General features: G+C 35.0%; 1 protein-coding gene across 2 annotated transcripts; it reads left to right on the top strand.

Moving 5' to 3' along the window:
- Window positions 1–213: 213 nt before the first annotated feature.
- Window positions 214–15,192, top strand: LOC127507293 (beta-1,4 N-acetylgalactosaminyltransferase 2). 2 transcript variants are annotated; one of them, XM_051884283.1, is made up of 12 exons: window positions 214–424; window positions 561–678; window positions 2,276–2,332; window positions 2,466–2,603; window positions 2,987–3,093; window positions 4,594–4,631; window positions 4,847–5,027; window positions 7,455–7,541; window positions 8,540–8,721; window positions 8,823–8,966; window positions 12,183–12,408; window positions 12,914–15,192. In XM_051884283.1, the coding sequence occupies exons 2-12, from the start codon at window positions 569–571 to the stop codon at window positions 13,093–13,095; spliced, it is 1,452 nt and encodes a 483-aa protein (XP_051740243.1). In that variant the 5' UTR covers window positions 214–424; window positions 561–568; the 3' UTR covers window positions 13,096–15,192. The 2 variants fall into 2 exon arrangements, with proteins under 2 accessions (XP_051740243.1, XP_051740242.1); XM_051884282.1 differs by lacking the exon at window positions 214–424 and having other exon boundaries at window positions 433–678.
- The last annotated feature ends 212 nt before the right edge of the window (window positions 15,193–15,404 follow it).

The raw sequence follows: 15,404 nt of genomic DNA, 5'->3' as shown, positions 1-15,404 counted from the left end.
CGCGCTCCCCTGCTGCATTAGTGAGTGTGGCGGTGCTTATGGGGTGTCACTCTGAGACAGGTAAGTATGAGGCTGGGAGGGAAAAATCACAGTATACTCACTACAAAAAAACTAGACTACACCACTGAGTATAGCCTACTAAAGTCTGTCATTATCACATGAAGTTCGGTCAAATATTTGTCACTTTATTACAAATTGAAACATATAGCTAAACGTATCGCAAACACTTTTAGGGGTTGTATAAAATATCTTTAACATATGTGCGCTATAAAGACGCGCGAAAGCCATTTGGTCAAGACGCCTCAATATAACAGATATGTCTTAAAAAATGATCGAAATACCACGCAAGCTGCCATTGGTCTCTCCAAACATCCCTGCCACTAGAGTCCTGCCCCTCCCTTATTCACCTGCTGCTCTTCACCAGGTAACAAACACCTCTGATAATATCTTTGAACGCGGCTTTATTTTTACTCTTATTAGCGCAATTTGATGTTTCAACGATTCATTCCTTTAAGTATAAATATATAACATTGTTTTAACCATGCATTGAATCATAACAGATTTAATCATGCACGGAATCCGCAAAACTTTCTTCATCGTCATTCTTTTAATGGGGTTGCTCACGTTCTTTTATACCGACCGGGAGTTTTGGAGTAAAGCTCCAGCACAGATATTAAGGTATGTATCGTCTTACCTACATACTCTGTACCTGAAATTACCATTACAATGATTTTTGTTGTTGTAACCTAATGTGTAACCTAAAATCACTCAATTTTTTTTTTACTTGGATGAATAGCAGTCGATTCTGACGTTACCTCATGATTTTAAATCAGGGATTTTAAAACGTTTTGATGTTTGATTTGATAATGCTCTTAAATTTGGCTACTGAAATGTAAGGCAGAAATATTTTCACGTAGATCTGTTTTTTCCCCTATCCTATAAAAACTATTTGCGAAAAATAGACTAGGAAAAACAGTATGCGCTATAAAGACTTCTGCGCAATATTTGCCTTTCAGAAAGACGGGCGAAAAGAAAAAGAAAAATGTCCCAATAAAGACGCCACGCCAATAAAACAGTCTATAGACCTTACGAGGGCCGCTAAATGCAACAATTAGATGGCAAATACAAATCAAGGGCTTTACTGAATAATGGACCAAGCTGTTCTGTGTGTATAAAATGTGTCCTGTTTTAATGATTGTTATTATGAAAAACCTGGCTTTTTGATATCCAAAAAGATAAACCCACATGAAAAAATACTATAGTATTATTAAATACTGTAGTGTTTTTGAACCATACTATAGTAAAGTACTTGAATTAATTTGTTGTGTTAATTCTATAGTTGCTGTGGTAATATAACAACTATAGTAATATAATCAAATTATTTTACCCTAAGTTTTCTACAACTATACGGTATATTATAGCCTACCACAATATACACTACAGTTTACTGCAGTAAAAACTACAGTATTTATTACAGTTTACCAGTTCACTATAAAGCATTCATTAACAAGTGTTGTAATACTATAATATATACAGTATACTACAATTTATAGTATGCTTCAAAAACACTATAGTATTTACTATAAATGAAATGAAAGCAATGTCAGTTAAGAGCAGGAAATAGGCATTTTCAATAGAAGAAAATTTAAGTGAAGTTAACTTCCCAAAAAATGTGTTCTGTTTTAATGATGATTGATATTATGAAAAACCTGAAAAAAAAAGATAAATCATAAAGAACCATAATGAAGCCAATTGAAGTTAGTTGAAGTTAAACATTTACCTATGCACCTGAATTAATTCTGTCATACTGGAAAGGTTCAGGGTGTTTAAATAATATATAACTTCACATCTGTGTATCTTATGCAAACATGGAATTATGTTACTTATTAATTACTTGCAGTGATCAACCTTTCATATGTGGTATATAAGAACACACACACATTTTGCAAAAAAAACTTTTAGAACATTTAGAAATTAATAAAACAAAAAATGATTTGCATATTTGATCTTTAATTCTTAAATACATTGTGATTTTTTTTCCTCTTCAATTAAAAAACTCACCTGACAAATCACACCAATGAACCCTACAGGAACCATATTACAAACAAAAATATTATGATGGGTATTTCTTATATGTAATGTCTTACATCCCTAAAAGTAATTTAATGTTGGTGAGGGAAGAAATTGAAAATGATTCATTCCTGCTTTGGTTTTATTTGGTTACAAGTCTATGTAAATTGTACTCAAATATGTTTTTTTTTTCCACTCATACAAGTTTCTCAAGTTTACAAGTTCTCAAGAGTCCAGAGATTTCAGACTTCCCCAAAACAAAGTAAGTAGATTGAATTCAGTTTGATATGCAACCCAGAACCTGTACCTTCCTTGTTTTTATTTATTTATTTATTTATTATTATTATTTCTTTTATGTATTTTCATGTTTGTCTTTGATATTTTGCATGTCTCAGTATAGGGCCTTTTCACAATGAGAATCCAACACCCTGTACGTGCCAAAAGACTGAGCCTGCAAACCAGTTTGTGCCAAAAGTTGACCTGGACGACTTGCAGAAACGCCGGGCAGAGGAGTTCAGACAACACCAGATCAGGTTCCAATACATCTGATCTCTTCAGTATGGCGCAAAATCAGCCACACCCTATAAAACTATTTATGGGATTAAGCACAACTAGAAGAAAGTAAATGACTTGTTGGTTCCATTTTTAAACTCCTCCCTGCCTGAAACTCCCAGATCTCACCCATCAGTTGAAACCTAGTATTAACTAACTCGAACACACTTAATGTCTCCTTCACTTCCTTGTTGCCAAAAATGTCAAGCACATGGCAAAAAGATTTTAATTTTATTCATATGAAAGTACTAAAATGTAATTTTTTTGGATGAAAATTATTAGGCCTATTGTATTTTAAACATGTCATTTTTAAATGACAATGTCCCATAGAGGGTTAACAAAAATAGTCGCATATGTTTTCCAGGACAGGGAAAGAAAACGATGTTCTTATTCTCGCCCCTGCCAACACCCCACTCCAGTATCCAATCAGAGGATTCAGAGTGACCCCCATGAACAAAACACTTATTCCTGGTGAGTGATTTCTGCTGATCTAAGCTTTCTCAAACAGGTCAGGTTACAGACAGACAGAATAATGAAGATCTTTTGAAGTTTTTGAAAGAAGTCTCTTCTGCTTACCAAGGCTGCATTTATTTGATCAAAAACACAGTAAAACAGTAATATTGTGAAATATTATTGCAATTTAAAGGGGACCTGTAATGCCCCTTTTACAAGATGTAATATAAGTCTCTGGTGTCCCCAGAATGTGTCTGTGAAGTTTCAGCTCAAAATAACCCACAGATCATTTATTATAGCTTGTCAAATTTGCCCCTATTTGTGTGTGAGCAAAAACACACTGCTTTCCAGAAGAGGGTGGAGCTTTAACAGCTCGCACTTTGGTTGCTCAACAACAACAAAGCTGGAGAATCTCACACAGCCAAAATTAGGATTGTCAGTAACGGTGTTCAGCCTTATGGGGTGTTCACACCAGACGCGACTTGCGCAAATAAATCGCGCTATTTGTGCGTAGTTGGACGCTTGAACATTTTGAGTTTACTCACTTCATTCGCGCGTGAAATTCACTTCACAACAGACGCGAATTTGCGTCATGAGAGGGGCTTCTGCCAGGCGGCTCCAGTCTCGTTTCTGCACACTTCCTCTGAATAAACACATCAACTCGTCAGCGGGAAAGTAGTTGTAAAATACGGCGAATAAGCTCAATTTGCCGGCTTTAGCTAGATTGTAGCCTCAATATGTGTATATTATATATATATATATATATATATATATATATATAGCTCAAATTGAGTAAAGAGCATTTTTTACAATTTACCAGATTGTCCGAACTCCTCACTCACTTTCTTTGGTAGGAACTAGCTCATTGTAGTTCCTACCAGCCGTTTGTTGTAGTCCTTAAAAAGCAATTTCTGTAAAATAAAATATCTTCCTTTGCATTGAACTTTGAGCGTCGTAACTTTGCAGTTGTTGTTTATGCTCAAACAGCAACATTACACACTAAAGTTTCTTTTTAAGTTTGTACTTATTAAAGAATCCTGAAAAGAAGTATCATGGTTTGCCAAAAAAAAAAAAAAAAAAATGTAAGCAGCACAACTGTTTTCAATATTGATAATAATAAGAACCATTATTAATAATTGAGTACTAATAACAATTAATAATAATTAAGCATCAAATCAGCATGATTTCTAATGATGCTGAAAATTCAGCTTTGATCACAATAAATTACATTTTACAGAAATAAATTTAAAAAATTATTTTGTAATTGTAATAACATTACTTTTTTTTTTTTTTTTTTACTGTAATTTGATCAAATATATGCAGCCTTGGTGAGCAGAAGAGACTTCTTAAAAAAAAAAAAAAAAAAAAAAAAAAATTGAAAAACCAGTAGTGTGCAGTATATAAATAAAAATAGTATTTACTTAAGTGTTGCTATTATTAAGTATAAACAAATTTAATATGACATACTATTAATGCATTTTTATCTATATTAATTGAAGCAATGTATCATTATTAAAGGTCTAGCGCTGCAAACACAAAACAGAGCAGTTTACAAGGTTTGTTCTACTGAATATGGTTTTCTTGTTAAAGGTGGCAGGGTTTTTATATCTCAATCATTAGTTTGTTTCAAACAGTCTCTGTATGTGTTTTTCCTTCTTTTATTTGAGGTTTTGTGCACTTTTGATCAAATATTAATGTGGGTGATTTTTTTAAAAGGAGTCATGATGTTAAAGTGAATAAAATGAGCTCATAGGATCTGAAACCTCTCCAGGTGTCTTTAAGGGTGCAGAAAGGGCTGCTCTCAGTGCTAGATGTTCAGGAGGGTGAGCAGGTGGATGGCCAAAATAAGGAGCATCTCAACATCTCATCCAGCAGCCTCCAACAGCTCAATGAGCTGCTGAGCAGAGTGACCTACACCAGCACCGTCTACCACATCAAGACCCAAGACCTCGGTACGCAACCTGTGACTTAAAGACATATTTCTCCTAAATTTAGTCATCACTTACTCTCATGTCATTCTAAACCTGCATGACTCTCTTTCTTCTGCTGAACACAAAAGGTCACTTTTGTGAGACTTATTTTAATTTAACACATTCATCTGAATGTACTGACTTGCGCATTTCCATTTATATGTACAACCATGCTGTAAACCCGAATAATTACCCGAATAGTTACATCAAATTTTTTAAGTTAAAGGTGCAATATGTAAAACTTTTGTCCGCTAGAGGTCGCTAGAGGCCTATTCAAAACAAAGGCGTAGCTTAATGACGCCAAGTTTGAGCGCGGAATCTTGGGACATGTGGTCTTCACCTCAACGGACGGTGCAAAAGAATAGGGATAGGACTCGGGAAGAAATCATCTTTATGGATGCGATTATTAATGTTATTGTAGTATGAAGCAGAGCAGGTCCGAGTGTTGTGGGAGCTGAACGAAGCCGCTGGAGCGATTGTGCAACACACGCCTCGCGAGCAGCGGAACTTTTATTATGCCACAGTCGCCGGCGCCGCTTCCGCTTTTTCGGTCATGAGTATGAGGTAACGCAGATCTGTTTATCATATTAGATACATTTGAGAGAGTTAAAAATGATGTTATAACGTTACTCTTTGCGTTCGCTCGGTGGCTGCTATGAGACACTTGTTTGAGACACTGCAGTAAGCTAGATTGATTTTGAATATCATATTAAATGCTGGATGGCTTGTGTTGATAAATGGCATGTGATTCATTTTAAAACGCATTGTATGATGGAGAAAATTCTGTATTACTGTTACTAAAAATAAAGCTGCATCTGATTATGCTATGTTAGCTACTTCACAAAATAGCGTTTTTCTCTGAGGCATGGTAAAGCATGGTACTCGCAAAAAATCAAGAAAATTAGATTTAAACAATAAGACTAAACGTGTTGAGCTATATAACAACAAATTAGTTTTCTCTCTATAAATATATCAAAACAGTTGTTGCCTTGTCTATTAAAAAGTGTAATATATATTAAAGCGTCTTTGTTGTTTCCATGGTTTCTACAAAATAAAACCGGAAACCGAGGCAGACCGAGGGTTAACGCGGGTATGACGCAATTGACAGGCGACTCCTCACACGTCCCGGAGCCTTGGTTAAAATTGCAATTTTCTCACGATTTACAAATAGTTGGAAACATTTGGGATATTGTAAGTACTCAAGTGAACAAAATATATAACACTGGCCTAGTGGTTTTTGGATATTTCACTGCAAAAATATTACATATTGCACCTTTAAGAAATTCAAAGTTTAAGTAAGCAGAACTGGCAAATTTCAATTTTGTACTCATACATTTTAATTGCTCTTAACTGCAAATTGCATTAAACTTAAAATCGGGATCGGGAAAGGTCCTCGAGCCAGGACTCGAACTCAGGTCGACCGAAGTGGAATGGTGCTATATCTCGGCGTGCTGCCCACGAGGTTATCAGACACAGAAACTCTTCTTAATTGGGATAGCAAAGCATTAAACATTACTAAATCGCCCACTTAAAGGGACAGTTCACCCAAAAATGAAAATTTGATGTTTATCTGCTTACCCCCAGGGCATCCAAGATGTAGGTGACTTTGTTTCTTCAGTAGAGCACAAATGATGATTTTTAACTCCAACTGTTGCGGTCTGTCTGTCGTATAATGCTTGTCAATGGGAACTCCACCTATAAGAGTCAAAAAAAACACGCACAGACAAATCCAAATTAAACCCTGCGGCTCGTGACGACACATTGATGTCCTAAGACACGAACCGATCGGTTTGTGCGAGAAACCGAACAGTATTTATATCATTTTTTACCTCTAAAACACCACTATGTCCAACTGCCTTGAGCATCTGGTGTGTGAGGTCTGAATGCACTCTGACGCCGGACGCACTCTTTGAAGTATACACGTGAGAGATCACTTCCAGCATCAGAGCTCGTTTTCAGACCTCACACATGCAACAGTTGGAGTTAAAGAACATCATTTGTGTTCTACTGAAGAAACAAAGTCACCTACATCTTGGATGCCCTGGGGGTAAGCAGATAAACATCAAATTTTCATTTTTGGGTGAACTATCCCTTTAACATTAATCTTGCCCCAAAACATTATATAACACTTAATTTTAGCATTCATTCGCCCTTTCAAGTGTCATGGCAAAGCATGCTAGGAAATAGAAATTCTAGCCTAGTTTCAGGTAAATTTAAGTTTGTCTAAATGAAAAGAAACTCAAAACTATGAAACAATTCAGATTACTTAAAATGTGTCAGTTCCGTGAACTCAAAAGGAAAAGAATGTTTATTGAACTGATTTGTTTAATGCTATACTCAAACCAATTAATTATTTTGAGAGTTAGGGTTTACAGTGCAATCATTTTACATATGTTTTCATGTCTTTAGTGTACTTCTCTTTTGAGAACCATAAAGTCATATTCCCGATAGAGATCAGACGTTTGTCAGTTCCTGTTCTGTTTGACCCGGGGAAAGGTGAGCTCAAGTGTTAACATATTATCTAATATAATTATGTTTCTGAACAATTTTATTTTTTAATTTAAGTTAGTTTTAATTTTATTTTAAGTTTTAGTAATATTAGTACTTCAGTTTAAACTTTATTTCTGTTAGTTTCCAAACAACATTTCTCATTTTTGTTCAAGTTTTTTAAGTTTATGTTTGTCATTTAATATTTATATTTTATTTCAGATTTATTTCAATTAATGAAAATAATTTTTAACCCATTTAGTTTTAGTTAACAGTAGCTATGATTCCATCCTATGGAAGATTTTTTCTGCCACTAAATAAATTTTTTTTTTTTTTTTTAAATTGCGACTTTTTATTTCACAATTCTGACTTTTTTTTTTCCACAGAATTGCGAGTTTATAAATTTATAACATGCAATTGCTTTTGAAAAAAAGTCAGAAATGTAAGATATAAACTTGATGTAGATAAGATATAAATTCTGAGAAATAAATCAGTCTTTTGTTCCTCAGAATTGGACTTTATAACTCGTAATTGCGAGTTTATATCTCACAATTCTGTTATTGTGAGTATTTTATCTCACAATAAAAAGTCAAAGGCATGCGCATAAACTATGATGGAAACACATTTACCGAATAAATCTCACATGACCGTCTCAAAACAGGATGTGATTGGATAACTGGACTAACTAGTGGACCAATCGAAATGCCTGAGCCAAAGTCTGTCATCAGAATGATTTGGTTTAATTCCCTCCCAGAAGCCTTTCAAACGATTGCGTTTCCAGTTTCCCAGAAAGTGACGATTTAGTTCTCTTGAACACATGGGATGGTAACAGTGCTTTATCGCAAATGTTTTATGCAATATTCCAATTTTGTGCAGTTAAATTTGCACCTTTGGATGGAAACATAGCTAGTAACAACACTGCTTATGAACAAATAGAATCACAGATTTTGTATCATGTGAACACGATCACCACATGGGCACATAATTCTCTCTCTCTCTCTCTGCAGATGTAAACTCCCAGGTCACTGTACTAATTAAAGCATTTCTGAGATATAAAGAACTAAAAGTCCTCATCGCTAGTATTCGTCGCCTCTACCCTTTAATAAAGATCATTGTTGCTGATGACAGTCTGAACCCAGAGAAGGTGGTTGGTGACAATATAGAACAGTACATAATGCCCCCGGCACAGGTACATACTTCAAGTTTTTAAAACTGTATGCGTTTTAAAATTAAATGTTGCTGTAATTTGCTTGAAGTATAAAAGTTTAAATATATTGTTTGGCCTTTCAGGGCTGGTTTGCCGGCAGAAATCTGGCAGTGTCCCAGGTCACCTCTAAGTACTTCCTGTGGGTGGATGATGACTTTGTTTTCCTGAATGAGACGCGTATTGAGAGCTTTGTGAACATTATGGAAGCCGTTCCTGAACTAGATGTGGTAATTAAGTCAATATATCATATTGATAACCTCAAAAGTTTTTAATGTTTTTGAAAGAAGTCTCTTCTGCTCACCAAACAGTACAATACAGTAAAACAGTAATGTTATGGAATGTTTTTGTGATTTAAAAGAACTGTTGTCTATTTCAATATATTTTTAAAGTGTAATTTATTCCTGTGATCAAAGCTGAATTTTCAGCATCATTACTCCAGTCTTCAGTGTCACATGATCCTTCCAATGCTATCTCACGACCAATTCGTACGTATTTTACGAGGTGGCTAATTCGTACGACCTCACTTGAATTAATACGAATTTGGTGACTTGTAAAATACGTACGATTTAGCAAAAAACGTACGAATTCGTACGAATTAGCCACCTTGTAAAATATGTACGAATTGCCGTGAGAGTACCGCCGCTCCCTATACGTAGAGTACGCAGTTTGCGTAGGGCACCAACTCCCAGGGGGGGGCACCACCTTTGCTCAAAAAAAAAAAAAGTCTAAATATATAAATAAACTAATATTCTGTATGTAATATAGTAATATTACTATTGTATAGTAATAATAACTCAAAAATGAATGTAAACAGAAACAGAGATATTAAAAAGAATTATTGAGGACGCAGTAACTTAAGCACGCGCAACACGCCATTCCCGCTTCGCCCCGCCCCCACCTCACACTGACAACAGCAGTCTGGCGTTGAGAAGCGAAAAAGATAAGAAAAAAAGATTAATCACGTGCATCATTTTTAGGTATGTTCACAAACATGTGGAACTTTATATTTTTGACTATTGTCGTTAATGGGTGAGATTAATTAAACGTGTTTAACGACATTAAGGATTTGACCACAGGGGCGTAAATTTCATCTGACAGTTGGGGGGGACAATAAACATAAAATTTCTCAAGAGCAATTTTTGAAGGGGACACAAATAATACAGCCAAATTTTTTTCTTATAAAGGATGTATGTAATGTAACACAGAAGAAAACCTTACAACTATTAAAAGTGTAGCATAGAGACTGTGCCATTATGCTCAATGTTTCTCTTTGGTTCAATGAAAAAAACTGACTAAATTGACCAAAATATTCTTCAAAACCATTTATTTATTGGAATATGTTTGAAGTTGTTTACAACCAAGTCACCAAAATACGATGAATACACACTGAGCAAAACCCAACACACAACAGCAAATCTACTAGCCTTATTACAGTTCACATATGCTTATCACAATGTTAGTTGTTAGTGTGGGTGACTTACTATCCAACAATCTAGGTAACATTATAATCGCTAACATAGCGGACTCACGGGGAAAAAAAATCATCAGTTATCATCTTTTTTTTTTAAAAAATCATCAGTTATCATAATTTTTTATGACTAATTACTCAGCTTCGTCTGTATTAAATAATCACTTCATCCGATGTTTTTGAATAAAACAGCTTTGACAGCCTACTTACCGGAACTCCTCTCAACTACTGTCTGCAGAACCAAAGACTATAGTCTTAAAGTGACTTTGGTAGAACTGTTCTCTCCCGCCGGCGCCGCCTGACTTGTACACACACAAGTGTGACGTGCGTGGTGGACGAAACCACTGTGAGGCAAGGGAGGGGTGAATCAAAATGTTGTATTGTTTTACTACTTACACAATTATTTTAAGTATATATCATTTATTTACTATATATATCATTTATTTACAATACTTAAATGGTTTTTAATTATATATTTTTATATATAAAAATATATAATCTGAATTGTTTCATAGTTTTGGGGGGGGGGGGGGGCGCACCACCGACGCATCTGCCTGATTTTTTCATCGCTATAATTTCAATATTTTAATGTGCTAGGTATTGGATTTTGAACCATGGTAAAGATATTTGTAGCCAGATTTCACGATTCCTCAATTCATTTTGAGTGCTCGATTTCGCCAAAAAGTAAAATCATAATTAGACAGTTTTCTAAGGCTTCACGATATATTAAACAATTTAAAATATGATAATATAGCATAACATAGTGCTATCATATATAAACCTACGCTAACATAGGAGAATACTTGTTTACCTGCGGTTTCAAAATAAAAGTTTAAACCCTCGCTCTGACTCTGCATGTTTTGATAACTTTTGCTGCGTCCGAAATCGAATACTACTCTGCTATATAGTACGCGAAAAACAGTATGCGAATAGAGTATGTCCGAATTCATAGTATTCGAAAAACAAAGTACCCGGATAACTTACTACTTCCGGCGAGATTCTGAAGTGCACATAAGATGGACACTTTACTATCCCATGAAGCCACGGGAGAGGATTTGTGGATGGAGTTGAAGGGACGTAACTGACGCTGGTAGGTCATGTGACGGTAAAAACATAGCGGATGTAGTACGTCCGAATTCATTCGTACTACACGCATTCGTACTATATAGAACGTACTTTTTCAACGTTCGTGAAGTAAATTTAAATTCCAATGTAGTACCTGCTCTACAGTACAAGATTTCGGACGCAGCCGATGGCTGTTGAAGAAATTACAGTGACTGCAGCATTTATATCATAAAGAGGTATACAAATATTGTATACAAATGTTGTTTGGCCAATTTTAAAAAAGGATTTGATCATCCTGTAAAAACAATCACATAGCCGCTGGCGCCCTCTGCAGGCATTTGATATAATACATAATGTACGTAAGATGATTGTTTACATTATGTATTACATCATGTATTTTGATGAATGTGAATAAGTCAGTTCTGTTTCCTCTTAAAGATTGTCGTTTTAACTGATCTGTAATATTCCAAGTGCAAATCAAGTAACATACCTGGGAGTTGTTATATGTAAAGATTACAATTTGCGTAACAGTTTAAACTTTAATCCAATTATTAACAAAACAAATAAGAAGTTTAATATGTGTTTACAAAGGGATTTGTCAATTCAGGGGCGGGTGCTTTTGTCAAAAGCCGAAGGAATCTTCAGTATATGTGTCATTATCATTGGACATTCCCCCTAAAGTTACAACAATACAGTTCTGCTTAGGGCACCCATTCCTGGACGAATGTTAAATATTAACGTGAACCGAGTGGAATAGGTTATAGAAAGTGAATATGAATATATATGGATACTCTATATTTTACATCTATTTTATATTAATCTCAGTCTTATTTTTATGTTTGTGAAAGACCTTGTTTTTTGACATTGTTTTGTAGTGATGATTCATTCTCTTTCTCTCTCTCTCCATCAGGTTGGTGGTCAGGTAGAAGGAAATCAGTTCTTCTTTAAGCTGGAATATGAGGAAGGGAGCAGTGAAGAAGGCGGCTGTATCACACGTGTCAGTCGTGCTCACGCGCCTCTGCCAGGTTTTGACGGTTGCTTCTTTGCAGATGGAGTTGTCAATTACTTCATGGGCCGGACAGACGCTGTGAGGAGGGTGGGTTTTGACCCGTTCCTCAAAAGAGTGGCTCACACTGGTAGGTGGACTTCAAAGGGTTTGAAAACATCCAGATCACCTGTCACCTGATTCATTTTGAATGAGGCCTTTTGTTAAATTATTTCCCAATAGACCTGCTTAAAGTGACACAAGAGAATAGATAAAAGAGATTTATGATATCATGGCTTAGGTCATCATAGTTCATTTAATACATGGGCATAGACGTAGTACAAACAATGCGGGCAGTCTGGATTTAGAATGGCGCTCACAATGGTGAACAATCATTTGATAATTTTTTTCACAGTGATACCATAGAAGAAACATTTTTGGTTCCCCAAAGAACCTTTCAGTAAACATTTCTTAAAAGAACCTTTTTTTTTTTTTTCTTCATGTGAACAACATTTTAATAATCTAAAGATTCTTTTGTGCAATGGAAAGTTTCCATGAATGTTGAAGGTTCTTCATGGAACCATCAGTGCCAGTAAAACAACTTTATTTTTAAGAAACAAGAATCTGTTGTAATTTTTTTTCTCAATTTTATACAGAATTCTTCATTGACGGACTTGGAGATTTATTAGTTGTCACCTGCAAAGGTCTCAAAATTGGCCACCAAAAACGCAGTCGCACAGACAAGTACGGTTCCTTCAGGTATCCTCCCAAAAGTGATTCAGAAGCAAAAATGACCCACCATTTTTTCAAGAACCATCTAAAATGCATGAAATACTAAGGAGCATTTGAGGTTAAATATGCTGTTCCTCACACCTTAATAATCATTATTTGTATTTTTTATTTACTCTATCAATCTTGGACACATCTACTCATTCTTTATTATGACAATTTTGGTAACACTTTACAACAAGGTTCCATTAGTTAAGGTTGGTTAATGCAATTACTAACACTGAGCATTGCAATACATTTGTTACAATACTTATTTATCTTTGTTACCAATAGTTAGTAAAAATACAACTGTTCATTGTTAGTTTGTGTCCATTAAATAATATTAACAAATACAGCTTCTAATAATGTATTAGTAAATGTTGAAATTAACATGATCTCAGAATAAATGCTTTATAAGTATTTTTCATTGTTAGTTCATGTTAGTTAATGTTAACAAATGGAACCTTATTGTAAACTGTTACCACAATTTTTTTTTACATTTTATAATAATAGCAAAATAATCAAAACTGTAAAATAACAAAAATGGAATAATGAGAATTATTTATAGTGATCAAAACATGAATAAATGAACTTTAATTTGAGCTTCTTCTTTGTGTAGTTTCCAGCTCTGTTCACGCTGAACATCCACTTAACCAACTTCATGCATCCTGGGATGTTTTTTAAACACTATTTAAGTTCACATGTATGTTGCACAGTTGTCAGCTGGTTTTGACTTTTCCTTCAATATCCACTCCATGTTTTTTTTTTTACTTTAAGTAATATGAGTTGGATCTTGTAACCAAAGAGCATTTGAAATGTTTATGAGGTAGCAGGTAATGTTCTCAGGATAATGAATGTGAAAATGATAGTGTTATCTTTATTGCTTTTCTTAGAATGCAATTCATAGGGTTTTTAATGAACTGCATATAAACTTAATTAAGCGTGCATTGCTGAATGTTAAAATTACACTAAATGAAGGATGTTAAAAGTGTAGCCAAGTCAATCATGGGCACCGTCATCGGGTTGTATGGCGGTGAGCTGATATTACCACGAGTAACTTTCAAAATGGGAGTCCATGCACCGTGTTGAGATATTTATGGGGCAATTCTGGTCTCATTTGATTTCCCTCAAAAGTAGTCCCCCCTTAAATTACAATAAGCAAGGCTGTAATGGCTTAGCTAGTACAAAAAAAAAAAAAAACAATCCAAATATGTATATATATATATATATATATAAATATATAAATGACTATAGTAATGAGCCAACAACAAACAAATGGAAAAAACAACCAAAAATATTAATAAAAATAAAGGTAGGGAAACCAGTGATCAGTTGACCAGGACAAATACAACTCTTTGTAGCTTTTGGCTGATTACGGAAGTACCACAGCCATAAACTTTGTGCAGCGAGCTGTATCGACCATTCAACATCCAACTCAACATAACCAGCATGAAAGCATTTAAAGCACACATCTAAAATCAACAGAACTTGTTATTCCCTTCCAGCAACCAGCAACCAACAACCACAACTTGTCTTGGCTACACAAGTTTACAAAACTCAACATTTTTACTGTATATAAAGCAGGCTATATTGCTAGGTCACTTTCACATGACCTTCAGGCTCTCTCTTTAAATATATATATATATATATATATACAGTATGTTTACAAAATGTGAAAATTAGGTCTGTTAAACTGGTTTGGCCTGTTAAACTGTTCAGCTGCATATCACCTGGGTTACTTTACACAGTCAAACTGCATTTGCATCCTTTATGTTAAAAAGGGCATGGCAAGAGTTGGTTGTAAGTCTCCAGCAGCAGAGCAGTTCCAGGCAAACAATGACGTTCAAAACTATCTTGTTTCTATAGATAACATTACAACAACAGCCTATCTTGGTTCTGTGAAAATTGCAAAACCAATGTTAGCCTACTCACTGGAGCAATAACAACACATCCTCTGCGTATGTTTTCAGGCCTTTCCGCAATTTCTCAGAAATTGGTTACTTCACCTTTAAGTGTCCGATTTGTATTTTATAGTTTAAAATCTTTAAGACTGTAAAGTCACTGATGCCACCAAAGAGGATCACCAGTCCTTCAAATGTGCCTTTTCTGTTTAATAGATTCTGTTGTCGTTTTCATACATTGTTGTGCCAATAAAGAGTTAATTCTCTGTTGTCATTTTATTTTTTGAGAAAACAATGTGTTAACTTTCTTGAACATTGTTTAATTAATTATTTTTACATTCCCGCGCTGTCCCATGCCGCATCCACGTGACAGCAGCGGCCAGTGAGGACTCGCAGCTAGTTCGCGCTAAGCAGTGTTGCCAAGTCCGCTGTTTTCCTGCGGAATTGGGCTACTAAATACTGTTTCCGCGGGTTGAAG

Source organism: Ctenopharyngodon idella, chromosome 24 (assembly GCF_019924925.1).
Source record: "Ctenopharyngodon idella isolate HZGC_01 chromosome 24, HZGC01, whole genome shotgun sequence".
NCBI classification, from domain to species: domain Eukaryota; kingdom Metazoa; phylum Chordata; class Actinopteri; order Cypriniformes; family Xenocyprididae; genus Ctenopharyngodon; species Ctenopharyngodon idella.
Note: the sequence above shows the minus strand (reverse complement) of the source record. Positions and strands in the feature narration are given on the sequence as shown.